At 41.5% G+C, this 27,988-nt stretch overlaps 2 protein-coding genes across 3 annotated transcripts in view; both read left to right on the plus strand.

Moving 5' to 3' along the window:
- LOC108434746 (FERM and PDZ domain-containing protein 4) overlaps window positions 1-6,374 on the plus strand; it is a 93,690-nt gene extending 87,316 nt beyond the window's left edge. The window contains exons 11-17 of one of the 2 annotated variants that reach the window (XM_037543125.1): window positions 308-434; window positions 1,013-1,102; window positions 1,243-1,425; window positions 1,599-1,737; window positions 1,860-2,864; window positions 3,200-4,294; window positions 4,938-5,050. In XM_037543125.1, the coding sequence (XP_037399022.1) occupies window positions 308-434; window positions 1,013-1,102; window positions 1,243-1,425; window positions 1,599-1,737; window positions 1,860-2,864; window positions 3,200-4,294; window positions 4,938-4,942 (2,644 nt within the window). In that variant the 3' untranslated portion in view covers window positions 4,943-5,050. Of the gene's footprint in view, window positions 1-307; window positions 435-1,012; window positions 1,103-1,242; window positions 1,426-1,598; window positions 1,738-1,859; window positions 2,865-3,199 lie in introns of both variants that reach the window. The other variant, XM_017710102.2, reaches the window with a different exon arrangement.
- A 5,956-nt stretch (window positions 6,375-12,330) lies between these two features.
- On the plus strand, window positions 12,331-27,972 carry LOC108434747 (ribose-phosphate pyrophosphokinase 2). The gene is made up of 7 exons (XM_017710103.2): window positions 12,331-12,648; window positions 20,262-20,445; window positions 23,773-23,871; window positions 24,076-24,200; window positions 25,032-25,205; window positions 25,636-25,795; window positions 26,870-27,972. Exons 1-7 carry the CDS (start codon window positions 12,527-12,529, stop codon window positions 26,960-26,962), a joined length of 957 nt encoding a protein of 318 aa, XP_017565592.1. The 5' UTR covers window positions 12,331-12,526; the 3' UTR covers window positions 26,963-27,972.
- The last annotated feature ends 16 nt before the right edge of the window (window positions 27,973-27,988 follow it).

The following is a 27,988-nucleotide window of genomic DNA, read 5'->3' on the forward strand; positions in this document are numbered from 1 at the left end:
GGTCCAAAGTGACTTCTTATACCACTTCCAGCAAGAAACAGCCTGGTTCTCAACTTTAATGTATGTTAATGTAACAAGATTTTATTAAGATTGTATTATTTCTATCATTACATTCATCATGAAATGGTCACATGGTATAAAGTGCAGCTAACATTTTTGTTAAATAGAGTACAAATAAATAAAACAAGAAAGTTAAACATCTATTTCACAGGTGTTGGACAGAATATCAATGTGCAATCCAGGTTTTGCCATGTGTAGCACTTCCATCTGCCAGTCTTCCTCACATCGTGCATGTGTTGTCCTGCAGGAAGCAGTGGGGTTTGGAACTTTTCCTGCCTCCATCAGTGCTCTCCAGCATGAAGGAGAAGAACATCAAGAAAGCCCTGACTCACATCCTGAAAACCAATCAGAATCTAGTGCCTCCAGGGAAGAAGGTAGGTCTACTTTTAGCTGCCCATTTGTTCTGATCTGACCACAACCCTTCCATTAATAGTGAAACTTCAAAGCTGCTATTAGATCAGTTGGACAAGTTGTACTAGCTGCTCTTTAAAGGAGAAAATTGTTTTAGCAATTTAAAAAATAATTTGTCATAATTCAGTCATTTAGATGTAAACGGTCATTCAGAGTGGTTTGCTGTGAAATGTTTTTTTTTATAGAGAACAGTGATGGTAATAGGAACTAGGTGTCACTCTGACTACAACACTAGGGCTCATTATCATTACCCTTACACCAATTAAAAATGGGTGGAATTGCCCTTGCTCCTCATGAACATGGCAAATGCTGCAAGCTTTAAAAAATGTCAGAAGGGAGACATCTACTGGTTTAAGGGCAGGACACAACAAAATATGGTACCCTTCATCTAAACCATTGTTAATAAAACAGAATACCCCAAGCCATCCAAAACAGCAGGTTGGTATATATAATACAGTATAATGTAAAATCCAATAGTGGTGATCTTGAGTAATGTAAATATTAAAAAGAGCTTATAACATTCTTGTCATTTGTTTTCCAGTTGACCATTTTGCAAGCGAAGGTTCACTATTTAAAGTATCTCAGTGAATTAAGATTATATGGAGGAAGGGTATTCAAATCTATCTTACTGGTAAGTACTAATATTATGCCCTTCATTTTTGGACTAAATTCACAAAATATGCCTATGATCATTTTTCTCTGTTACATGAAGGTCAGTATTATAAATCTGTGTTTTTCTTTCTCATTTGCTTCCTTCTTCTTCTTGTAAAGCAAGGGGAAAAGCAAACGGAAGTTACATTACTTGTAGGACCGAGGTACGGTATCAGTCATGTCATAAATGCCAAGACCAATCTAGTGGCCCTGCTGGCAGACTTCAGTCACGTTAATCGCATTGAGATACTCACAGAGGATGAAATCAATGTGCGAGTAGAGCTACATGTCTTGGATGTCAAGGTGAACACATGTAACAGTAAATTTTCTATATCAATTTGCTGTTTATTTTAGTTATTTGTAATTTGAAGTTCAACATTTACATTTACTCCATGATAAAAACAGATATTGACAGAAAAAGTGTTTCCAAACTGTGTAATTAAGTTGGTCTCATTATAAATTTGTTTTTACAACAGCCCATCACATTAATAATGGAGTCCAGTGATGCCATGAACCTGGCTTGCCTAACAGCTGGATACTACCGGCTTCTAGTGGACTCACGTCGCTCCATCTTCAATATGTCCCACAGCAATAGCACAGGAGAAATGGAAAGTGGTATGTACCTATCATTGAATTTCCCTAGGGCTCATACGAGCAGGACTGCTTCGAATTGTATACCTGCATTCATGTGATCATACAGTCTAAATGAGACTGACATGCTGCATGATCTGTTCCAGGTCAGGATCCTAGAGAACTTGAGTGGCCATACAGCACCTCTTTGGGCACCTGTGAGGATGCTAACCTTCAATCAAGCATGAATTTATCTTATCAGGCTGAATGTGATTACCCACAGGACAGAGCAGGAGAGAACAGCATGACCTCTCCTTATGCCCTAGAGCCCCAACTACCCCAGTATCCAATCCAAAGTGGAGAGAGATCACCAGTCAGGAGCAGAAGCCCCCAACCCCCACCTCTACCCCCTGCCAGGCATCGACCCCAAGACTCTCCCAGGAGTGCAAAGGTGTCCTTCATATTCGGAGATCCACCTTTGCACAGTGTAAACCCTCAGAATCTTGGCTACCAGCGCCTAATGGATGAGAGTCCTGAGGTACCTGAACGGCCTGCTTTCATGCATAACAATGTGGGCTTTAGGACTCCAGATGGAGCATCTTTTCAAATCAGGCCCAATGTAGTCTATAGCAACATTGGTGAAGGGAAAATATTTGACAGTGCTGAAGGTATTGAGGAACCTCTCTTGCGTGATTTATGCTATGCTGAGACTACTGATGATGCAGAGGATGAGGATGAAGCTAGCGGTGAAGAGGACACAGCTGCAACACCTGGAGATGGTGAAACAGGACTGCCAGCAAGTAAAGCAACATTCCTTACCCTGTCTGGCTCTAGTGACGACATCATAGACCTGACTTCCCTTCCACCACCAGAGGGAGATGATGATGAGGACGAAAACGATGCAGTCCTTCACTCCCTCAACATGGCCATTGCGGCTCCTCCTCCTGGATTTAGGGACAGTTCGGATGAGGAGGGCACAGAGGGCAAAAGCCAGCCGCAAGGTTCCTGTGATAGTAACAGTATTCCTGTGTCCCTGATTGATGCTGTCCCCACACATGGGGAGGGCAGTAGTGTCAGGAACTTGGATCATGCTGTTGTGGACACACTACAAGCACTAGAAGCACTTGCTGTATCTGAGGACAACAACCAAACTCAGTCTAACAACAGTGCAGGTCTTTACATTATTATTGCATTCAAATAGAATTCTGCATGCACATTTACTTTACCATTTGATAGGTCTGACTGGCACCTTTCTTCCTGATAATTATGTTGCATTTGTTTTACATTTGTAGAGGTTATGAAGTACTTTGAAATTCTCAATGTTGTTGTAAAACAATAAAAGCATGGACCAAGGAATTGTTTATTATTCTTTTGCATATTTACAATTTACTTTACATTTTGAAGTAGTTATTTTCTTTCCACTTAACTACAAATCCATGAAAACTGTAGTAGACAAGAATTTGACATAAGTGTGTTAAAATGATTTATTCCTCTTTGTTCCCTGCAGGTAATGGCATATCACGAGCTTTCAGTCCAGAGTCCTCATCAGATTCAGGAAATGAGACCAACTCCTCTGAGATGACTGAGAGTTCAGAACAGGCTGCAGCCCATAGGCTTTCTGAGAATTCCATGCGTCTTTTGGTGGCCACCACTGAGGGTTACCAGCCCCTTCAGGAGGAGAAAACAGAATTCCCTGTCTCCCCTTGCACTAGAGGGCCCATTCCAAAGCCACCACGCAGTCCCTCTCGCCATAAAGAAGTGCAGACTCAGTCTGCAACAGTGCCTTTAAAGCATAATCTACCTTCTTCTGATAATCTAGAGATGGAGCCAGAGACAATGGAAGATAAGTCCTTGAGTAATTACATGGTCAAAGCACACTCAAGCACACTTTTGAGCACTGGCAAGAGATCTAAAGCAACAACAAGTGGAGGAAAACGACACAAGAAAGTTACAGATGCCCCAGGAAAATATAACACCTTCAGTGGAAGAGAAAGTAGTAGAAGGAGTCAATTTGATGTTGAACGGACCTCATTCTGTGAAAGGATTCAGGGGCGCCAACCACTGTTAGAAAATGAACCCATGGAAAATCAGCATGAAGAACCTGTTGGCTCAGGAGAGAACCTCACTCGCAGTAACAGTACCATCTTGATTGGCCAGGTGGAGCACCAGTCCAATGCAGTCCCTCTATCCCCAGTGAAGAAGTCTCAGGATCCTGGACAGACTGAATTCCATAAGGAGGATCAACAGGTCCATCCACCACTACGACAGGGTGTGGCACGGTTGTGTGAGTACCACCTGGCCAAGCGAATCTCTTCTCTGCAAAGTGAAGCTCAGAATTCCCTGCAGAGCTCCCAGTGCTCTTCTCTGGATGCTGGCTGCAGCACAGGGAGTAGTGCTTGTGCAACACCAATGGACTCGCCACTTTGTGCTCCTGACTGTAAGCACCCTCTCTCTGAATCTTCCTCCTCTCTCCTGCTCGCATCAAGGGACCTCCACCCTCATGCAGACCCCGCTCTCCTGAGGAAGATGCTACCAAATGTACATCCTCCTGGATCCGATCCATCCCTCAATGCCCGGCCATCAAAAATCAAAGAAACCACAGGTACAGCTCGAAGGAGTAACCTTCTCAGTGATCTGCATGCAAAACATGGCAGTATAAGAAGTCTTAACACAAAGGAGGGGAGTGAGGCTTATAGGCAGTTGATAAACTATCTGACAGTCAGCCAGATGCATCAGGGAGGCAAGCTGCATAGGGCAGGACTGGGGGGAGGCAAAAAGGACAGCAGAAGGCATATCACAAACAATCCTCTCCTTTTAGAGCTTGTTAGAAGTAAAGGGAACATTACTGGCAGATGTCCCTGCATGCCACCCTCATCCTCACCTGTTCTCAGCCCAAAGCTAGTGCACCCCAGTGCAGCCTCTATAAGAGCGAACAGAGGCCCCCAAATGTACCACTCGGCCACCTTACCTGCTAAATTGAAGAGGAGTCCTGACTTGCATGCTCAGAGACCCGCAAGCAGCCTTGAAATAAGGCCCAGTCTCTCTGAAAGGAGAAGTTCATTTTCCGGCCTCGAGTGTGAGTTAGAGCAAAGTTTTAACCCCGATCGGTTCCTTTCTCTGAATAGGAATCGCAGCGGAGGCATACCCCATGTCAGCACAGAGGACTGGCACAAGTCTGACTGCAGGATGACGCATGCCGCTCAACAGACGCCTAATGATTCTCTTTGTCTCTCTAACACCCCTAGTGTAGCTCGCACAGAACATCCTGGAATGCAGCTGGGAGGAGGAGGAGACCCGCCTGCTATTTTACCAAGGCACATCAGGACCTGTGCCAGCTCTCCACCCCCTCCACCACCGCCACCGCCACCACCACCACCACCACCTCCTCTGCCTCCATCAAGTCTCTCAATGAACACCAGCTACAGCGTGTCAAAGCAAGAGCCAGTTGTCCCTCTTAGACAGAACCATGTCCATATGACGTCTCAAGGGTTCCATCAGTATGACACCAACTCCAATAGTCTGTGGCAGGGAAGGGAACTTAGAAGAAGTTCCAGTAGTATAACTACTGGCTCTGGAAATATTGAAGCACTCTTTGAAAAAACAAGGGCAACATCAGTGGGACGAATCCAGCAGGGGAATTTCCAACCAACTGAGCCACAACTGCAGAGAAGACCTACCAAAAAGAAGCTATCGAAAAGCTACTCCCAAGGTTCCATGGCTTCCCAGTCAACCTGTTGGTCTATGGGCAGTAGGGACAGCAGGAGAGCCTCAATCATGCTTCCGCTACAGAAGGATGGCAAGCAGATGAAAAACACACAGAAGCTGGATTCCAGTCCCTGGAGATGCAATGGTCCATTCAGTTATTGCTTCTTTAAAAGGAAAAACCAGACAGAGGATGATGACGGAGATGTGGAAGGCTTAAGAAGGCACCGTGGTGACTTAGATGAAGCCGGTCCTTCCCAGTATAACCCCAATCCTGTTCTGGACAGTACAGGAGAGCAGCTGTATGGTGAAGTTCTGAACAACATGAGCTTTGGAGACAGACTGGCCCGTATAAATGCACTGAAAGACCGCATGTATGTCTTCCCTGCTGGTTTCTCTGATGTTAGGAGAGACGCATCTGAGCTGATTGCTCTGGTGCGCTCTAGCGTGGGCAGAGGCGACAGAGGTACCCCACCTATGCAGGCGCAGGAGCTGGTCCAATATAAGCAGCTGCTAGCAATCGAGTCTAAAGAACTTGGACGAGCATGCCGGAGGATGGCGCAAGCACACGGGAGCCCAGAGGAGATGTTGTTGGCGGTCACTTGCAGTTTCCAGGTGCTTTGCTGCTTATCTGAGGTCTGCATGTGCTTGGTCCGTGGCCTGGGAGTGTCAGCCACCCAGCAGCAGCGTGAGGTTGTTGCCAAGATTGATGAGGTTGTCATGAACTATATCTGCTTGCTCCGTGCAGCAGAGGCAGCCTCAGGCAGTCCCCCTGGGGACCACAGCGTTAAAGCACTTGCTCGCCACTCCAGCACCATGTCAGCTATCGCCAACACCCTCACACGCTCCCTTAAAACACTGCTCAGCAAGTAGGCCTCATCTGGTGTTCTTGAGTCAGTCTCTTATTTGCAAAGCCATACATGGACACATGGGTTGAGGAATGACCCAAAATAATCTACTGTAATGAATAATCCTGTGGTGTGCATATTTATTTTATATGTAATATTGTACATACATATACATTTTATATATATATATATATATATATATATATATATATATATATATATATATATAAAGATATAGAACTTTTAAATGAGCTTTAAAAGATTATTCATCCAATCTAAATATCTTAAAATGCTGTACTGTCACATGTTGCAGTTTAAAAATAGGGGCTCAGATTAGATGGCTTTATTAAAGAGTTGTAATACTCAGCATTCAAAATGGCTTCTTATTGCAATTTATTTAAGTTTTTTTATTGATCATATGTATAATGAGATCAATATCACACTAAAAATGCTATATTTATTTATTTAATAGTTTAAAAAAAAAGAACTCTTTTTTTTCCAAAAAGAATAAGTAATAAGAATTTATCTATTTTCTTTGTATCTTTGACATTTGTTGGTCATGCTTCGTTTAGACAAAGTTTCTTTGTGTTTTCCAGACCACAATACCAAACTCACCATTATAATATAAAATTATCCACTTAATTACAATGATTCTTTTCAATTTTCTTCCAGAATTCACAAAAAATCAATAAAGAATTTCAAAGAGTTGCAAAAAGGCGATTTGTGGTATGGATTCACTCACTGATTCAATGATTACTTGGACGCAGGTCCACATTCTTGTCTGTAAATGTTTGATCTACTAACCCATTCAGTATTCTAAAGAAAAAAAATCATTTTTGGCCCTATTTCCAAATACACAGATTTTCAACTTTGATTTAAAGGTGTTCCCACAGATTCCCATAAGGCACGCACTGTTAACTGTACCTCAATTTGCCCAATGAAGCCGTGGAGGAAAAAATTAAAGTACTTCAAAGAAATGCTCTATTCAGACTTGCTATGTCTGTAGCCCGTGAACACGGTTTATATAAGACAGAACCACAACCAGCACAGTAAAGTTCAGTTTTAGAGAAGCAGGAGCTGGAAGACTCTCACGTGATCATTATTAACTAATGAGAGAGGATTGGGGGGTAACATCTCTTCACAAATAGGCTTTACGGTTTGCACAAAAAAAAAATCATTTAAGGTCTCAGCTGATTTCCCTCACCACAGAAAATCAAGTTAGGCTCCTCAACTCTGGAGGCAACTGTACTCATCTTCTAATGGTAATAAAACTGATGTGAGTGAAACCATTATTTGACCTTCTCATTCTCTGACAAGTAATATTTATTGATACTCCACAACCGAAGTTCAGAAAAGAACGTAAGTATTGAAGAACGTATGGTGTTGAATGGTACGGTTTCTCATGCACCACAAGAAAAATCCAAAGAAGAATGAAAAACGAGGTACATAATCTATTTTCTTTGGCTGTTTCATGATCATCATGGAAAAGCTTGTGTTTGGAGTGTTTGGACTACAATACCTTGACAAGAATATCTGAATTATTTTGTCATATTTAAATAATGATGACACTTTGAACGTGTTTGTAATTATTTAATTAATATAATTATATTTGTATATGGTGTATACATTGTATAAGTTATTACTCCATATAAACTAACAAACATTATTAATATGGTACGTCGTTCTCAAATGGAAGAGTATATAAGAAAGGTTGTGTTCCAAAACTGATTTTTTTATGATATACGTTAAAACATCAGTGCTACATTATACCACCTTTATTAGAGAAATGTAAATGTGTTTTATGACACAAAGTGTGTTACACGTCTTTACATGTTTATTTTTTTATTTGTCTTATGATGCTTGAAAATGGAATCATCTGCACATTAAAAAAATACAAAAAAATGTGATTTGATCAAATTTATAACAAATTTTACAGGTTCAAACACCACTTCAGTGCATGCCCCACAACTGTGGTCTCAATGTTGAGATATATAAAGAGTTAATTCAATTCCAATATGACATTATTTCAAATTATACTGTAATATAAAAATGACTTTACATCACATTGTGTGTAAAGTCACACAATCTACATATATATGTATGTATGTATGTATATATATATATATATATATATCCATCCATCCATCCATTATCTTCCGCTTGTCCGGGGCTCGGGTCGCAGGGGTAGCATCCTAAGCAATGAAGCCCAGACCTCCCTTTCCCCAGCCACTTCCACCAGCTCTCCAAGGGGGATTCCGAGGCGCTCCCAGGCCAGCTGGGCGATATAGTCGCGCCAGCGTGTCCTGGGTCTTCCCCGGGATCTCCTCCCAGGTGGACTCGCCTGTGACACCTCCCGAGGGAGGCGTCCAGGAGGCATCCTAACCAGATGCCCGAACCACCTCAGCTGGCTCCTCTCGACGTGAAGAAGCAGCGGCTCTACTCCGAGTCCTTCCCGGATGACTGAACTTCTCACCCTATCTCTAAGGGAGAGTCCAGACACCCTGCGGAGGAAACTCATTTCGGCCGCTTGTATTCGCGATCTTATTCTTTCGGTCATTACCCAAAGCTCATGACCATAGGTGAGGGTGGGAACGTAGATCGACCGGTAAATCGAGAGCCTTGCCTTATGGCTCAGCTCTTTCTTTACCACAACAGACCGGTAAAGAGCCCGCATCACTGCTGACCCAGCACCAATCCGCCTGTCAATCTCCCGCTCCCTTGTACCATCACTCGTGAACAAGACCCCGAGATACTTGAACTCCTCCACTTGAGGCAAAAGCCTATCCCCGACCCAGAGAGGGCTCTCCACCCTTTTCCGCCTGAGAACCATGGTCTCGGATTTAGAGGTACTGATTCTCATCCCAGCCGCTTCACACTCGGCTGCAAACCAATCCAGCGAAAGCTGAAGTTCGCGGCCTGATGTCCCCAATAGGACCACATCATCTGCAAACAGCAGTGATGTGACCCTGAGGTCACCAAACCGGACACCCTCCATCCCTTGACTGCGCCTAGAAATTCTATCCATAAAAATTATGAATAGAATCGGTGACAAAGGGCAGCCCTGACGGAGTCCAACTCTCACTGGGAACGAGTCTGACTTACTGCCGGCTATGCGAACCAAACTCCAGCTTTGTTTGTACAGGGCCTGAATGGCTCGTAGCAAAGAGCCATGTACCCCGTACTCCCGAAGCACCTCCCACAGAATACCCCGGGAACACAGTCGAATGCCTTCTCCAGATCCACAAAGCACATGTGGACTGGTTGGGCAAACTCCCATGAACCCTCCAGAATCCTGGAGAGGGTGAAGAGTTGGTCCAGTGTTCCACGACCAGGGCAGAACCCGCACTGTTCCTCCTGGATCCGAGGTTCGACTATAAGCCGGACTCTCTTCTCCAGTACCCCTGCATAGACCTTGCCAGGGAGGCTGAGGAGTGTGATTCCCCTGTAGTTGGAACACACCCTCCGGTCCCCTTTTTTAAAAAGAGGCACCACCACCCCAGTCTGCCAATCCAGTGGCACCGCCCCCGATGTCCACGCAATGTTGAAAAGACGTGTCAGCCAAGACAGCCCCACAACATCCAGAGCCTTGAGGAACTCAGGGCGGATCTCATCCACCCCTGGAGCCTTGCCACCAAGGAGCTTCTTAACTACCTTAGCGACTTCGGCCTCAGTAATGGACAAGCCTATTCCCATGTCCCCAGACTCAGCCTCCTCACTGGAGAACGTGTCGGTGGGATTGAGAAGGTCCTCAAAGTATTCCTTCCACTGCCCAATGACGTCTTCAGTCGAAGTCAGCAGCACACCATCTCCACTATATACAGTGCTAGTGGCACACTGCTTTCCCCTTCTGAGTCGCCTGACGGTTTGCCAGAATCTTTTCGGAGCCGACTTAAAGTCAGTTTCCAAGGCCTCACCAAACTCCTCCCATACACGGGTTTTTGCCTTGGCAACAACTGAAGCCGCAGATCGCTTGGCCTGTCGATACCTGCCAGCTGCCTCTGGTGTCCCACAGGCCAACCATGCCCGGTAGGACTCCTTCTTCAGCTTGACGGCATCTCTCACCTGGGGTGTCCACCACCGGGTTCGAGGATTACCGCCCCGACAGGCACCAACTACCTTACGGCCACAGCTACAGTCAGCCGCTTCAGCAATGGAGGAACGGAACATGGCCCATTCTGAGTCAATGTCCCCCACCTCCCCCGATATCTGGTCAAAGTTCTGACGGAGGTGTGAGTTGAAGATCAATCTGACAGGTTCTTCTGCTAGACGTTCCCAGCAAACCCTCACTATGCGTTTGGGCTTGCCTGATCTGACCGGCATCTTCCCCCACCACCTGATCCAACTCACCACCAGGTGGTGATCAGTTGACAGCTCAGCTCCTCTCTTTACCCGAGTGTCCAAAACACATGGCCGCAAGTCCGATGACACGACTACAAAGTCAATCATTGAACTGCGGCCTAGGGTGTCCTGGTGCCATGTGCACTTATGGACATCCTTGTGTTCAAACATGGTGTTCGTGATGGACAAACTGTGGTTTGCACAGAAGTCCAAAAACTGAACACCACTCGGGTTCAGATCAGAGAGGCCATTCCTCCCAATCACACCCCTCCAGGTCTCACTGTCATTGCCCACGTGAGCGTTGAAGTCCCCCAGTAGGACAATAGAGTCTCCAGGAGGAGCACTTTCAAGCACCCTTCCCAAGGACTCTAAGAAGGCTGGGTACTCTGAACTGCTGTTCGGTGCATAAGCACAGACAACAGTCAGGACCCGTTCCCCAACCCGAAGGCGTAGGGAAGCTACCCTCTCGTCCACCGGAGAAAACCCCAACATACAGGCACCGAGTCGAGGGGCTATGAGAAAGCCCACACCTGCCCGCCGCCTCTCACCATGGGCAACTCCAGAAAAGAATAAAGTCCAGCCCCTCTCAAGGAGATTGGACCCAGAGCCCAAGCTGTGTGTTGAGGTGAGCCCGACTATATCTAGCCGGTATCTCTCAACCTCGCGCACCAACTCAGGCTCCTTCCCCGCCAGTGAGGTAACGTTCCAAGTTCCAAAAGCCAGTTTCAGCAACCGAGGATCAGAACGCCAAGGCCCACACCTTCGGATACTGCCCGATCCACAACGCACCGAACCCCTACTACTGCCCCTCCCATTGGTGGTGGGTCGATGGGAGGGGGGACTCATGTAACTCCTTCGGGCTGGGCCCGGCCGGGCACCATGAGTAAATGCCCGGCCACCAGACGCTCGCTGGCGAGCCCCTCCCCCAGGCCTGGCTCCAGGGTGGGGCCCCGGTAACCCTGTTCCGGGCAGGGTACACAAGTCCTGTTTTTCTGTCTTCATAGGGGTTATTATGGATCACACTTTGTCTGACCTGTCACCTAGGACCAGTTTGCCATGGGAGACCCTACCAGGAGCTTTTGCTCCAGACAACATAGCTCCTAAGATCATTCAAGCACGCAAACCCCTCCACCACGATAAGGTGGTATATATATATATATATATATATATATATATATGTGTGTGTGTGTGTGTGTGTGTGTGTGTGTGTGTGTGTGTGTGTGTGTGTGTGTCTACTGCAACGCTGAACAAATGCCATAGTAAATGTTTTTTCAAAGACCAACAAATCTAGTTTTTGAGTAAACAGAAGTCAGCAATGAGCACACGGTGCACATATATGCTCACCCCCCACAGTGAGTCAAAATCCAAAAATCAAGGTAAGGACCATCTTTCCTTCTGAGGTATTTATTGTGTGTCCTTTCCACACAGCTTAGTCACTGTGTATTCTGAGCTTTAAAGATAAATGAATATTCCTTTTGAATTAATGTGTATTAGATTAGATGCTAAAAGCCAACGCCTACACGGCAGGCCTTGCTAGCTGGCATTCTTCTGCAATATTAGTAAAAATGTTAGTAAATAGGCCCAATTAGCATAACACAAATCCTAAAACCACCGTTTATATGAACACAGCTCACTGTAAACTTCAGCAGCCCACTCTGTTCCAGCCTGCCCTCATTCGAGCTCTTCCGCGTCTCCCTCCCGCTCCCCCTCCACCGCGCACACCCCCATTCCCTTTTTGGAATGACGGACGTCCTCGTCATTTCCTCTTTGCCCGGCGCCCTCGCTCCGTGCTGGTGTAGGATGCAGAGCTGCTGCTGATTCGGTTCGCTTTAACCTGTTTCCCTCCTGTTTTTGCTGGAGGAGCGAGTCTGTGTCCGCGCAGCGCACTTCCCCCGTCTCTCCCGTGCACTCACCCGCAGGAGGCGCGTCGCTGTGCCGCAGCAGCCATGCCCAACATCGTGCTCTTCAGCGGGAGCTCTCACCACGACCTGTCCCAGAAAGTGGCGGACCGCCTCGGGCTCGACCTGGGAAAAGTGATCACAAAGAAGTTCAGCAACCAGGAGACTTGGTGAGTCACGCTTGTTTTGCTTTTGCAGTCTGTAACTTTTCTGAGTCGGCTAAAAGTCGGAGGGCTCAGGTTTTCCTCGCTGCCGTGGCAACGAGGCTGAAGTTTGCTTCGCATTCGAATTTTCCCCGTTCCACCTTAAACGGTGCAGCAGTTTCGTTGTGGTACCAGAATATAACTGCTGCACCGTTTAAGGTGGAACGGGAAAAAAAACGAACAAGAACTTGAAATCAGCTTCCTGTCTTCTTAACTTGCATGCAGTGGCGGTAGCTGCTCTGCACGTCCGCCCACATGGTCGTGTTTCTTGTGTTTACAGCCGTTAGCCGTCTCACTAGCTAGCGAAATAGGTTAGCTAACCTAGCTTGTAAGTTTGCCGCCCTCCAGTGAGTGATTTCGACGACGTTTCTGAGATTTTTGGTCTCTCTGAGCACATTCAGTTCACGAAGATCAAACCAGATAGTTAGGTAACTCTAGCTAGCCTTTACATCGATGTTGTACAGGTGCTTCAGGATCGCCTTGGCTTCATGTTTACCACATAACGTTAGCCTGTCAGCTTCAGCCTGCAAGGTAACGATAACCCAAGGCTAAATAACATTAGCATATCATCACCATACCACCGCAGAGCCTATGTGAATACCCGTGTATGACTGTATAGCTTATTGATATCAGACAGCCTGTAAAATATATATATATATATATATATATATATATATATATATATATATATATATATATATATCCAGATTTTGCCATATAGCCTCTCAGGGTCTGGTAGAAGTCAGTCAGCACCAGCCAAAATGAGGCCTTTTAGAATTACATTGCTATGTAATCTGAACAAGTTGGCTACCAGCCTATCAACATATACTACACTACTATAGTTACTATATATCCTATCAATATCAGCAGTGTGTCAATGTGGACATGTGCCAATCTTATGATTCCAGATAGCAATGGTCACCAGTCCCTGTTCTGGAGGTCCACTTTACTGCAGAGTTTAGTATCAGTCTGGCTCTAACATGCTGCCCTCATCACATCTAACCAATGCATCTGATACAGCCAGAAGAAATAAATCAGCTGGAACAAATGTAGCAGATTGTGGTTTAAACAGGAAGGTAGATCTTTTGGGCCAGGGTTGTTGACCACTGCCATATCTCATCTTTTAGCATTAGCGTAATTTATAACCTGTCAGCAACAGGCTGCTATGAAGCCTGTCAATGTCAGGCTACCCTATTGCCCAGGGGTGTCCAAACATTTTGTCTTGGGAGGCCAAAGTGCAATGTGTGGTGGGCCATGGACCCAAAGGAGTATACAAATAAAGAAGATAGGCAGGTTTCAGACTTTTAAGAATGTTTTATAGCTTTACTATATGTTTGTTACTACAATACTTCAGAAACATTTTGTATACGTTTTATAATGTTATACAGGGTAAATATTTTATATATTTATTGGTTGACAAATCAAATGTCCTCGAGGTCCACACATTGAGCAGCTTTGATATAGCTTATCAGCTTCAGGATAACTTGTAACCTGTCAGCATGAGGTTGCCATGTAGCCTTAGCCTATCAGCTCCAAGTTGCCAAAGAGCCTGTCAACATTGGGATACTTTCCTGCTTATTCACATACTACACAATCTGTTGACATTAGGCTACCGTATAGCCTTATCAGTATACCATGATACTTTCATGCAGCGTGACTTGGATAAGTTTGATTGGCATCACAAAATGCAGTGGCCTCCTGGAGTGCAGTTTAATTTAAGTAAAAATGGCATTTGGATTATTGAGTGTGCACCACTATAAGCCTTGGCATGAGAAAGTACTTTGGAGGCTCTGTTGGCATAAACTAAAACTATTTTCAACCACTCTAAAACAGTCATTGTTAGCCTGGATATGAAATGGTTATATTAAGTATATTTAAGTAGAACAAGTTATTTTGTGTGCCTTTAGGTTAGTCTTTAGCTTGTGAGGCCTGTTGAGCAAGTCTGACCCAATTACATTTCCCTCACTAGGACGCAATGACTGTTATCTCGTGAACCACAATATAGTGTAGCCTGGTATAGCCTTGCTGACCCTCTCTAGTAGTTCAGAAATTAATGTGGTATGCTTTCATACTCTTTTCACACTTTTCCTAGTGATAATACACAATTGAAGACCTGTGAATTGAAAAAGGTCTACCTAGTTTTAGGAATATTATGTGTAAATATATCTAGAGATGCACTGATCATATATTTTTATGGCTGATGGGCTCTGTGGTATGGCCTGACTGATTTATCTGTTTACCAATAACATTGACCGATATTGAGGTCTCAGACTTATAATTACTGTTAAAAACTCCCTTCAAAAAGCACTTTTTTTTTGGCATTTTTTTAACTGAAGCAAACTGTAAGAAAACTGCCAGCTTGTGAGAAGTTAAGACTTTTTTGCTTCCAGCACCAGTTCCATTGCAACAATGTAGGCTATTAAACTTACAAAAACATGTTAAAAGCACCCAAAGCTTTAGCACAAGGATTACATAACAATAATGCAAAAAAAGCCCATTTCTTTGATGTTCTGATGAAAAATAAGAGGTAATTAATGCAAACCAGACTGGCAAAGAAATCTTGCTTGATTAGCCCCATGCTATATTATTTATAATATTTAAAGCAGAATGACACCAATTTTTCAGAACTCTTGCATAATTCAATCATGAGATGAATCTTGGTTTACTATGAACTGACTCATTATAGAGAAACCTACTAACTCTTTACATCGGAGGTGGTAGGAACCAGAAGTTGCAGTGTTTACAACACAAATATAGCCATTTTATTTATTGTGAAAATAACCAGTGAACCTACATCTGTCTGCTGAGGTGTAATGATTATGATGGTAAACAGTAAATATCAAAAAGGTTTAAAACACTTTTTTGATTACTTTTGCAAACTATCGTAACATAATGTCTCAGGCATTAGGCAGTGTTTTCATAGTCCTTTCATGTAATCCATTTCTGTGAGGGAGGCTTTTAGAGGCATTAAAAATTTGTTGTCTGTTCCAACTTATTAAACCTCAGAAAAATACATATTGTGATGCATATTGTTTGTTGTGAAACTGTCTTGCCTACTTTTATAGGTGTGTGTTGACTGCTGCTTTGCAGTTAGACCACCCTGTGGAAGGGCCTGATCACTATTCCAATGAGTAACTTGAGTCTGAGTGACTTACAAATCCTGAGAGCCAGCACTGTTGGCTGAGCCTCTGAAAGAACGCTGTATTAGCCACAGTTGGGAGTGGTGTGGGTCTCGTGCTTTTCACTCACATGTGGAGTGCGGTGTCCCGTGTCCCTCCTAATTGATTGGCCTCAGACCCTCTTGTGCTTGGACAGCTAAGGCAATTTTTTTCCTCCTGCCCAATCACATGATGTTAGTAGAGAGAGATGAACAGGAGAGAAAGGATCTTATCTAAAGAATTTGTCACATAAGCCTCTTTTTTTTCCCTTTCTTGTCATGAGTCCTTTAAAAGGGATCTGTCATGTTTTTCTGTTTTTTCCCTTTCCAAAGCCCAAAGTAAATGCCAGAGGGAGTGACTCTCTCCCACAGAGGCCACATTTGTCAGCTGCCTGAAACACCTTGTTGGAATTCCATCCTTTTTCCGTTGTTACAAGATTATGTAATGTAACACAATCTGTATTGCCTGCTTATGAGCGAGCTTGGCAGGACCTTACACGGTGGATCGGGGTCGGGCTCTGGCTCAAACTGATGTGACAGAATCTACGCCATTGTAACAATAACCACAGCAGTGTAGGGGTGGGGCATGTAGAAGGATGCAGCTCTGGCGGTTGACCAATCAGAACAGGGTGGGCGAGCTGACTTATCAGAGCACACTGAGCCTGAGTGTATATAGAGATGAGGAGAAAAGTGTTTGGTTTTTTTAACATTAAAGCATGTAAAGATGTTCTAGTAGACCCCAGAAAAAAATTATGAATATTGAAAATGAGCATTGTGGGGCCCTTTTTGTGTAAAGCGGTTTCTGTTATACATTATACGAAAAAGATGAAAGATGCTGCTGGCTATGCAGTCTTCATATGTTCATAGTAAACCCAGCAGGGGAAGCTTTTGTCTTCAGAAAAGGGCCATTTTAAGAGGCACTCCTGCCAAAAATCTGTGTTTAATATATTACTTATGTAATATTCTGTAATGCATTATAGCCCTCCGCCTAACTGTTTTGACAGAATTCACGAGTTTGTGGTACATCATCAGAAAGAGGTTTTTCTAGACTTTAATCCAGAAAATCTTGCTGTAGAGGCTACTGCAGCGTTGCTCTAGGAGACATATAGGCATGTTTACAACAGATATAGTGATGGCTACATTTTTCATTTTGGTCAAATGTGATTAAAATGTATTTTTGCTGTCTTTACCAGTATAATACAACAGTGTGTTTCAGAATGTACAGTACTGTACAGAAGTTCTTTGCTATAGAGGTAATTGTTAAACTGTGAATCATGACAGTGAAAACATATATAAAAAATACAAAAACATACATCCAGTCAAATGTAACAAGAATTTATTTTAGATAAAAAAAGTTATTGATATATTGGTTAGAAGAACACAGGTTGGGTTCCTGAAAACTATAGATTTGTTAATTCCATCAGCAGCACCTGATTTAATTTCATTAAGGAGTGCTTAACTGAGGCAGGTACTGGACGGTAGCTGTATATACTCGACTTTCTGAACTTTTGGAACATCACATTACAGTGTGTTCCTTGGCAAAATCCCAAAAGTAAATAAACAGCAGCCATAGATAACGAACATCAGGTTCTCCACTGACTGATCAGAAACTTCCACCCTGAGCACTCGGGAGCAATTATCTTTTTGTGTAGCTAATCTTCTGCGTGTCTCAATCACAGCTACTAATCCACCTTTCATATTTATGAATCCTGAGACCCATATCGTTACAGAACCTACAAGAGATGAAATGTAACCAACAAGCGTAAAATCATGCAACCCATCAGAAGATCAGTTATGAAACAAATAATTCTAGTTCTGAAATCTGTGTGGCTGAGCCCTTCATATGTGCAATTGCATACTATTCAAAAATGAAATTCAGTTTAAATCATATTTACTCTCTGATAGCATTGGTTAAATAGTTGTTTTTTATTAACCGTTAATTGGTGAATCATTTACATCCCTAGTGCCTGCAGCATTGTGCAGAAGTCTTCAGGGAAAAAAATTCTCCTTTCGAAGAAGTCCCATATTTATAGATAACATATAAAACCTTCATCTAATCAGTCTTTCATTATATAAAATAAGGTGAGCTGCTGGTCTGAGCTGGACTCGGAGGTGTTGATCCACATACCAGCCTTTTCACACTCTGCTGCAAACCACTCCAGTGTGCGCAGGAGGCATCTATGTGATGGAGACAAAAGGACATTATGTGCAAAAAGCAAAGGCACCACCTTCTGCCCTTCTGACCTCTGCTACGCCTTGATACTCTGAATCCATGCATATCATGAACAGGAGTGGAGACAATGCACAACCTTGGCGGAGTCCAACACCCACATTAAATGAGCTTGACTTGATGTCGCGTATACAGATACAGCTCTCACTCTAGGTGTACAGAGACCAAATGACCCAGAGTAGTGCCCTTGGCACCCCATGTTCCCAGAGGACCTCTCACAGAATATCTCAAACAACACAAAACACATTTAACTCCCCGCCCGCTCAACAGTCTGTGCATGGGTGAAAAGCTGGTCCATTGTTCCATGGTTGGAATCCTTATTGTTCCTCCTCATGGTTCAACTGTCAGTCAGAGTCTCCAGCACTTTGGCATAATCTTTCTCAGGTAGGCTGAGCAGTGTGAAACCCTCGTAATCGGCACCCACTCGCCGGTCCCTTTTCTTAAAAATAAGGACCACCACCCTGGTCTGCCAGTCCAAGGGTACTGTTCTTGAGGTCCTTGTGACATTGCAGAGATGTGTCAGCCATGACAGCCCCTCAATATCCAGAGCCTTTAACATTTTCAGGTGAATCTCATCCACACCCTGTGCCTTGCCACTGAGGAGTTTGCCAACTACCTCAGTGACCTCCACCAGGGAAATTGAGTCTGAAACCCTAGAAGCTTCTGGTCCTGACTCCTGCAAGGTAGGCATGTCTCTGTTTTAGGAGGTCCTCAGGGTGTTCTTTCCACTGATCAACAGTATCCTTATTCGAAGTCAGTGTTTCTCCACCTTTGCTGAGTACAGAGTGAGCAAAGCCAATCCAACCACTCCTGAGTCAATGGACAGTTGCCCAGAACCTCTTTAAAGCTAACTGAAAGTTTTTCTATGACTTCTCCAAACTCCTCCCATGCTCTGGATTTTGTTTCCGCCAAAACTAACGCTGCTGCCTTTTCTTGCCTGTCAGTACCTATCTGCTGAGTCAGGAGTCCTCTGGGCCAACCAGTCCCTAAAGGCTTCTTTCTTCAGCTTGATGGCCTCCCTCACTATCAGTTGTCTATGAACTGTTAAATTTGAAAGTGATTTTGTGTAAACGCTTCACTTCAGTGGTAACCCTTTGTCCAGCTGCCATGTGTGGTCACGAAAAACTCCCTCCTTAAACCGTTAGCGAGTGGAGCTAAAGAACGGAAAACTGTTTGGATCTCCTGTCTTTGCCAAATTTGACCGCACCAGTGGTCCTGGCATTAAGATGACGATGCAATTTTTACAACTGTAAGCATCATCTGGGAAGTGAACAGGGTCGCTGTGAATAATAGTTATTTACTTCTTTGTTTCAGCTCTTTTAATGATTAAAGAGAGCAGCATTTCAAAACAGAAAATGTTACAGCTCAGCTCAGAACACGAAGTAGGACGGCTTTTAACACTAACATTAGCTAACTAGCTCACTAGCACGAATATCGTAGCATCTCAAACCACACACTTCTGTACTTCACACACTGCACTAATGAGTACACTTCTAATGGTATATGCACTAATTTTTACACACTATTTAGTGTGCTAGTATGCGGTTTGGGCTGCGGCGCATCTTACCGCGATGAATCTTCTTCATCCAGTGAGCCGCCATGTTTCCTCTTCAGATGGAGGATGTGCTCCCATTGCCAGCTAAAAGTCCGCTTTACAAACGGCACAACTGATCATTTTTTTTCTAAGTTTTGCTCCCACACTTTTGAGGATTTTGTTCTTGAGGCTGTCATTGCGCTGTAGTTAACTCTCCAGTGAGTGTTTAATGTCAAAACTTTCCATAATAATGCATTGGTTAATAATTATTAATACTTAAAAAAAAAACTTTTTTTTTACTGTTTTACTAATGATATATATTTACTTATAATTTGAAAATTGCCCTTTGCATTGGGTTAAAATTTCATGATGAACAGACCAATAGAAATTGTCCAGAATAACTTTTAAATAAATCTTGTAACATTAAAATCCATTGCAGGTTAAGAATGTTCCTTCTCCTGTTACAAAATGATCATTTTGGAGATAAAAGATTTTGTTCACATTGTGTTTTTACAGAAACTTGCTTACTGCCCATATAATAAATATTTCTTGGCTGTCTAAGACTTCTGCCTGGTACTGTAGAAACAGCAGGTTATTAACGTTGATGATAATGATGGTCATCATGATCACAGTAATAAAGATTTTATCTTTTACTGCAGTGTCGAGATAGGTGAGAGTGTACGAGGGGAGGATGTGTACATTGTACAGAGTGGCTGCGGAGAGATCAACGACAACCTGATGGAGCTGCTGATCATGATCAACGCTTGCAAGATCGCCTCTTCGTCCCGTGTCACAGCTGTCATCCCCTGCTTCCCCTATGCCCGGCAGGACAAGAAGGACAAGGTCAGAAATCATTTCATAATGTATTGTCATCTTTCTGCTGCTAAGAGAAGGAAGGAGCAAAAGTGCTCTCCTATTTCAGTTGTATTACAGGGTAATATTTTTTAATATAATCAGCCAATATTAAGATTATATTATTAATATTAATTGGCATTGGCAGAAATCCTACAGATATGATCAAGCTTACATATAAATCTGATGTAAACAAAGGACTGTAAACAGTTATTTGAAGTGGTTTGATTTGTTGATTGTAGAGAAACTTAATAAATCAGTTTTCTTTACAGTGGCGGTGGTGGGAACCAGAGGCTGTGATGTCTACAGCATAAATATAGCCATTTTACTTACTATTCAAAATGACCATTGAACCTACATGAGTTTGTAAATGTTACATTGATAATGGAAAAATAGTGGTTAATCTGAAAATAAATAGTTTTTTTTGGGGTTCTGTTTTACCCTGCAGTGCTCTGCATGTACCTGTCTGTCATAATTCGACAGCCCCATTTTCAAAAAAGTCTCTTGCTGTGGAGCCATGCTGTTGTAATATGTGCAGAATGTGGTTTAACACGGTCTTGCTGAAATAAGCAAGGCCCTCCCTGAAAAAGACATAATCTGAATGGCAGCATAAAAACCTGCATACATCGTTGAGCATTAATGGTGCCTTCTCAAATGTGCAAGTCACCTGCACCAGTGCACCCCTATACCATCACGGACGCTGGCTTTTGAATTGTGTACTGATGACAGGCTGGGCTGTGTAATCCGGAGGGCGCAGTGTCCATGATTTCCAAAAAGGATTTCAAATTTTGATTTGTCGGACCGCAGGACACTTTTGCCCTTCTCTTTAGCACAACTTAAATGAGCTCGGGCCCAGAGAAGGCAGCGGCTTCTCTGAATCCTGTTTATATATGGTTTCTTCTTTGCGTGGTAGAGTTTTAACCGAAATGGTTTTCGGAAATGTTTCTAAGCCCATGCAGGAATTTCTTCTACAGAATCACGTGTGCTTTTAATGCCGATCTTGGCTAGCTGATATTGGTTTTCGGCCTTCCCCCTTGCATAAACAGATTCTCTGAATCTTTTAATCATGTTTTGTATGGTAGATGATGATACACTCCAAGTTTTTTTTTTTTTTTAAACTAGTTTTACTTTGAGAAACGTTATTCTTGAATTGCTGCACTATTTGCTTGTGCAGTCTTTCACAGAGTGGTGAACCCCTCTTCATCTTTACTTCCGAAAGACTCGGCATATCTGGGATGCTCTTTTTATACCTAATCAAGTTACTGACCTGTTGACATTGTGGAATTTAATCTATTTTTATCTGCCATCAGTCGCAGATGTAGCAACTTTCAGTATGGATTAAATTGAACTTTGTTCTCTCTTGTGTGTGGCTGATTACAGGCCTATATATGCATTAGGTTTCAGTGGGGTCTCAAGTTGAGCAGTCATAGTTATTTCTCAGTAAATCGGAGAATGCAGCATTTTATTCTTCTGAAGATCTTTTTGCAAAAAAAAAAAATAAAAAATCACAATCACTTAATTTTGCCAGGAAATTTGTCCTGGTGAATGTATGACGTAGCTATACTGAAAAGACCAGACGAGCACACAGACTATTATGAAATATTTAACTAAACAACAATGAATAGAAGAAAGAAAGAATAAAAAGAGTTAATGTAAAAGGAGCTAAAGAGATGAAATCTGATTGAACATATCCAAAATGTTATTAATTCTGTAAGTCATAAATTATGCTTAAAATTAATTCAAAACATAGATCAAATCTAAACATATATATATATATATATATATATATATATATATATATATATATATATATATATATATATATATAACAAATATAGACATGGCCCCATGTTAATTCTGAAGATTGTAATGAAAGAAATTTAAAATACAATATAGTGTAACATTTTATCAAGCTATATTTAACACATACAAATCTGTTTATACCTTGTGTCAACTGTTTCTACAGCCGTTTCTTCACCTGCATGTTTATTTATGCTAATAGGGACATTCACTATCAGATGAGAGTGCGCGATTTGATTCACCTATATGGGGAACGCACCATCAATGTAGTGTTAGCCCATTTAAATAACTCTAACTACAGTATTGACATGTTGTAGTATTGAAAAGGCATTAACTTTCAGACTGTGCAGTCTTAACATATTGCTTCCCTTTTTACAGACTTTAATTGCTGTTAATGTATTACATCAGAGAGGAATTCTATTGTTTTAGTAGTAAGTGAAACAGATTATTTAACAGCTTTTTTTTATTGAGCTAGTAAACAGTTTTATGTCCAGAGTTTAGGTTAAAGTTTAAGAGGTGAACAGAGTTTATCTGTCATCATCTCTGTGTGGCTGTAACTCCTCTTTCTGCTCAGATATAGCCGTGAGGGTACACCATTGACGTAAATTTAACTGATTTCGTACAGGACTATCGTACTGAAGAGACAAACATTGCAGGCATTTTACTGGTCAAATGGGTATTATATGTATTTACTTAGGTTAAGCCATCACAGATCCTCTCGTAGCAGAAATCATAGACCGAAGTTCATAGCCAATAGACCATCAGTTTACCTGTTTACCTATTGCTTGTGTAAACATTGTGATGGCAATAAATCACAGAGCAAAGTACCCCGACAATTTTAATGCCAGTAATCAAAAAAAATTGCCCTTTAAGGAATGGTCTGGCAAAACATTAAATGTGCACAATTTCCCACTTACCTCACATGTAGTTAATAATCTAAGACATTCTTGAACAAATTTAGCTTCTTTTTAGATTAGAATTGGAGCTATGCAGCTAACGTTGCTAACAAAGAGTAGAAATCAGTAGTCATAAAAACACCAAAGCCCATTCAAACCATGTCTAGGTCTTCATTAAGATCAGGCAGACTTGTCAGTGGTTTAGGACAGCGTGACTTACTTAAGTGGATTAAGTGCAGTGCAGCATGTGAAATTACAAAAATCATAAATTATTTGTAGTCAGTTTTTAATAGCATGTTTTTGCATTTCAACTCATGTCAGGAAAAAAATGAAAATCATGACATATTGTGTATTGTGAAAATTTCTTGAGATATTGTGATTGTATGTTTGCCAAATCTTGCCCAGCCCTTATACAGGTATAAAAATTAATAAAAGGCTGGCTGAATTCCCCCTAACGTTCATTCATTCATTCATTCATTCATTATTTATTCACCAATGTGTTTTCAATATATTGCATTAAAACAGTTGCAGTATGAAGCAATATAATCACAATGCTTCTGTCCAAATGATGCTGCCCTACTGTAAACTTTAGCTATACAATGAAAAACTGTTTCCTGTCTAGAGTCGTGCACCCATTTCTGCGAAGCTGGTTGCTAACATGTTGTCAGTCGCTGGAGCAGACCACATCATCACCATGGATCTCCATGCTTCCCAGATCCAGGTAAAACTCAGTTCTGCCATTGCTTTTCTCTTTTTCTTGTTGCAAAGCTCCCATAATGACATAATGACTATTACTAATGTGAATTCCTGAATACATATATGAGCTGTTCTTGGCACAGAGAGACCTGTTTTTCCACATGTAGAAAAACTGACATTAGCAGTATAATCATCTAATTGGTGTGTTGTGTTGTCCCTTGCCTCCCAGGGCTTTTTTGACATTGCTGTGGACAACCTGTATGCAGAACCTGCAGTTCTTCAGTGGATCCGAGAGAACATTCCAGAGTGGAAAAACTGCATTATTGTGTCACCAGATGCAGGGGGCGCTAAAAGGTACATTGTGTGGGGGTTTTTTGTTGGTTTTTTTTTTTTGTTTTGTTTTTAGTTTTTTAAGTAATGTTGCCCTTCTTATAGTGGCAAGGGTCAATTCATTCGAGACTGCTAGAAATCCTTTGGGGAAAAAAACTTTGGCGTTTGCACATGTAAATATCTCTACTTAAACATTTAGTCAATCCTGGAGCACATGAAAGTAGTCAGTAAACTGTTATCCTTACATGGTATGGGCAGTGTTTCCCTGCTGCCTCAAGTGTAGTCCTGCAAGCTGCAACACAGATTTGGCGTTAGTGTTTATGGTAGTTGTAGTCCATCAGGAAATTCAGAACCAAAGGGTTCTGTGATGTCCCAAACTAAACAGCTTTTGGACTGTAGTGCCATTTGGAAAGACAGGAATGATTTAGGATTTTGCTAAAAAAAAAAATCTCTTAGGATTTGGAAACTGCCTAATGGTTTTGCTGCCTTTAGCTCAGTCATATGCAGCATTTAACTGAGGGGGGGGGGTGTTTTTGATTTTCTAAGTGAAAATAAATTAACCCGCCCTCTGCAGAAAACACTGCCACACATTTAATACTTTACTGTTATTATAGAGTAGTGCATATTTGCATATTTGCTGAATTTGACAGAAACATTTATTTATTTATAAATAAAAATTTCAATAAATTGTACTAAAATTTGCAGAAAAATCACATTTAAATCTCTCTCTCTCTCTCTTTCTGTGTGCATTCTCATCACTTCATCATCAGTTGTTTGTAGGATTAAAATGGGATTATAAATGTTTTGAAACTGCAGTCTGTACTGTTCTTAACTGTATATATATCATGCCCTCAGGGTGACGTCTATTGCTGACCGGCTCAACGTTGAGTTTGCACTCATCCATAAAGAACGTAAGAAGGCCAATGAAGTGGACCGCATGGTCCTGGTGGGAGACGTTAAGGACCGTGTGGCCATCCTTGTGGATGACATGGCTGATACGTGTGGAACCATCTGCCATGCTGCTGATAAGTAAGTGAAAATTCCAGTGCAAACTCCATAATGAAAATGCACTTAACACACATCAGTCTCTATGTTGCAAAGTCAGTGAGTAGATCATCCCAAATTCTTCTATTACAACAATCTGCCCCACACCATTCCTTTCACAGTCCTTTTAGTACTCTGCTGATGGATGGTTTGGAAGGAGGTTCCTCATATTTTCTGTTCTTCCTTTTTCTTTGAGTGGTTAAGTGGTAATGTAAATGTGTTTCTTGCTCTTCAGAGGTACTGAATGAGAAACAGTCTTTGAATAAAGTAATGTGCTGACTCAAGTGGCTCCTGAGTCTTATAACCTACCCAGTTTCCTTCTCCTTGTCCTGATTTATTTCCATCTAATCCAATATTGTATTTCCACTGCCTCCTCATCTTTCATCTTCTCATTATGTGGATCTGTTCTTATCAGGCTGATCTCTGCTGGTGCGATAAAGGTCTATGCCATCCTCACCCACGGCATCTTCTCTGGACCCGCTATCTCGCGCATCAACAATGCCCCCTTCGAGGCTGTTGTGGTCACCAACACCATTCCACAAGAGGAAAAGATGAAACAGTGTCCCAAAATTCAGGTGATTAAAACCTATGTATTTTTTAATGTTTTGTATTCAGTTAATAAATACTCATTATGATTAATGAGTTATTATGATTTTTTTATGATTTTTTTTTATTTTATGATTTTTTTATTTTTATTTTTTAAAATATATAAACCGTTTGCTCCTATAATTCTTTTGTGTAGAAACAAACATAGAAACAAGTGGCTGGAACATACAAACTACTCCATCTGACTCTTGAAACTGTTGTATGACTCTGAAACATGCAAAGATTTTAGTGCGAGTGTTTAATTATTTATGCTGCATGGAAAGTCCACAAATTCAGATTCCTAACAAATACAATAATTACTTTAATATTTATTAAATATAATATAATTATACTATTAATACTGAATTACACACTGAACTAACTACCATTTTAGTATAAGGATCATATAAGTGTAGTTCTTCTTATTATTATGAACTTGTAATGCTCTATACATTTAATGTTGGAATGTAGCATTTCAGTGTACATTCTTTGTTTACTTTTATATACATATTGCATTTTAGTGTGTGTGTGTGTGTGTGTGTGTGTGTGTGTGTGTGTATATATATATATATATATATATATATATATATATATATATATATATATATATATATATATATAATATTTTTTTTTTTTTTGTCTCTTAAAAAATGACTTTAGTTATCCCTTCAGTAAGCACTGTCTTCTTTTAGAAACAACAGTGGACATGTCAAAAAATGTTTTATGAATTACCATAAAAAAATAAATACAAAACTGCTGAAGTTTGTGCATTTCTTTTCTAATTTTGTATTGTAAACGTATCAAAAACAATACATATACAATAATTGTAACATGAAATCATTACACCCCTAAGAATGGAGGTTGATTTGAATGAAGGCTTTAAGTACTGTTTATCTGGAGGGGACAGTATTGTTGGTCTACCAGGCTTTACAGTTTTAGTTACTCTTTTAGTTGTTAAGAGACCCATTTTGTCAGTATCTTTAAAAAAAAAAAATTTAAACTCCAGTTTTTGTCTATTGTCTATTTATGGACAGAATCTCTAATCACTGTGGCGTCTTTTCCAGGTCATCGACATTTCAATGATTTTGGCGGAGGCCATTCGGAGAACCCACAATGGTGAATCGGTCTCATACCTCTTCAGCCACGTACCATTGTAAAGACAAGCAGAGAAGAACCTTCTTCCTCCATCACCAACCGTTCCAGTATCATTCCTCTGTGGGAGTCTGAAGAGTGAATTATGTTTGGTAGTCATTAGCAAACAGATGGCTCTTCTAAAGCCTCACAACCTAATTCTCTTATCATTCCCTTAAAACATCTTTAAGATGATCTGCAGGTTTATTTATGTAGGGTTTTTAATTGCTGACCCCCCCCCCACCTGTCACAATCATTTGCCTTTTTGCAAATTTCACTTTAATTTTGTACCTTAATCTTTTCCTTTTTTTTTTGTTTTACCATAAGAAAAGACACTTTTCTTCTCCATATATCTGAATAGATTGGGTTAGTCATTATACTACAGACAGATCTTTGCAATCTTTCCCATTGGATTCTCATTAGCTGTTCAGTGTTAACTACATTTGGGCTCCCAGAGGAAGGGGAAAGTGAACATCACTATAGAGATCTTCACCAATTTGTGATCGTCTTGGTTACCAGTGTTTTGGTAAACTGGTAAAATTACACACATTTCTGCTGACCTCAAATATTAACAGGTGGAGTATAATCTTCTGTTATTTGTTAGCTACATTAGCTAACAAATAATGTGAAAAGCTATAGAAGCAAATATTTAGGCATTTGAGTGCGGGGGAAACTGCCTAAATTTGATGACTTCGATTACCCTCTTATGTAATAATTAAAGAAGCCACGTGTAAGAAACGGTTAAAAGTTCATGTGAGTTCTGCTGCTGTCTTTTATTATACAGTAAATGTTCTCAAATGCAAACCTTAATGTACATTTACCCTTATTGGCTGATTTTTGGTTTTATCTTGCTTTTTTCCTTTTCTCTTTTCTTTCAAGAAACATGGCGTGACAGATGGAGGTATTTCACAAAGCAGGATTTCTCAGTTAAAGTGGATGATTTCAAATGAAAGCGTTAAATGTCCAAGGCTTGGTCATACTGAGACTGATTGATATATGTGGACAATAAACGCATGTCACGCAATCACATTTTGTATATTAAGTCTGAAACT

This window comes from Pygocentrus nattereri, chromosome 12, assembly GCF_015220715.1.
Source record: "Pygocentrus nattereri isolate fPygNat1 chromosome 12, fPygNat1.pri, whole genome shotgun sequence".
NCBI classification, from domain to species: Eukaryota; Metazoa; Chordata; class Actinopteri; order Characiformes; family Serrasalmidae; genus Pygocentrus; species Pygocentrus nattereri.

What these genes read in the sequence shown, in the direction of transcription:
- LOC108434747 (XM_017710103.2), top strand. Translation starts at nt 12,527, where the DNA reads ATGCCCAACATCGTGCTCTTCAGCGGGAGCTCTCACCACGACCTGTCC. An exon ending in TCCATGCTTCCCAGATCCAG is followed by an intron (nt 23,872 to 24,075) that starts GTAAAACTCAGT and finishes CTTGCCTCCCAG; the next exon opens with GGCTTTTTTGACATTGCTGT. An exon ending in ATCTGCCATGCTGCTGATAA is followed by an intron (nt 25,206 to 25,635) that starts GTAAGTGAAAAT and finishes TGTTCTTATCAG; the next exon opens with GCTGATCTCTGCTGGTGCGA.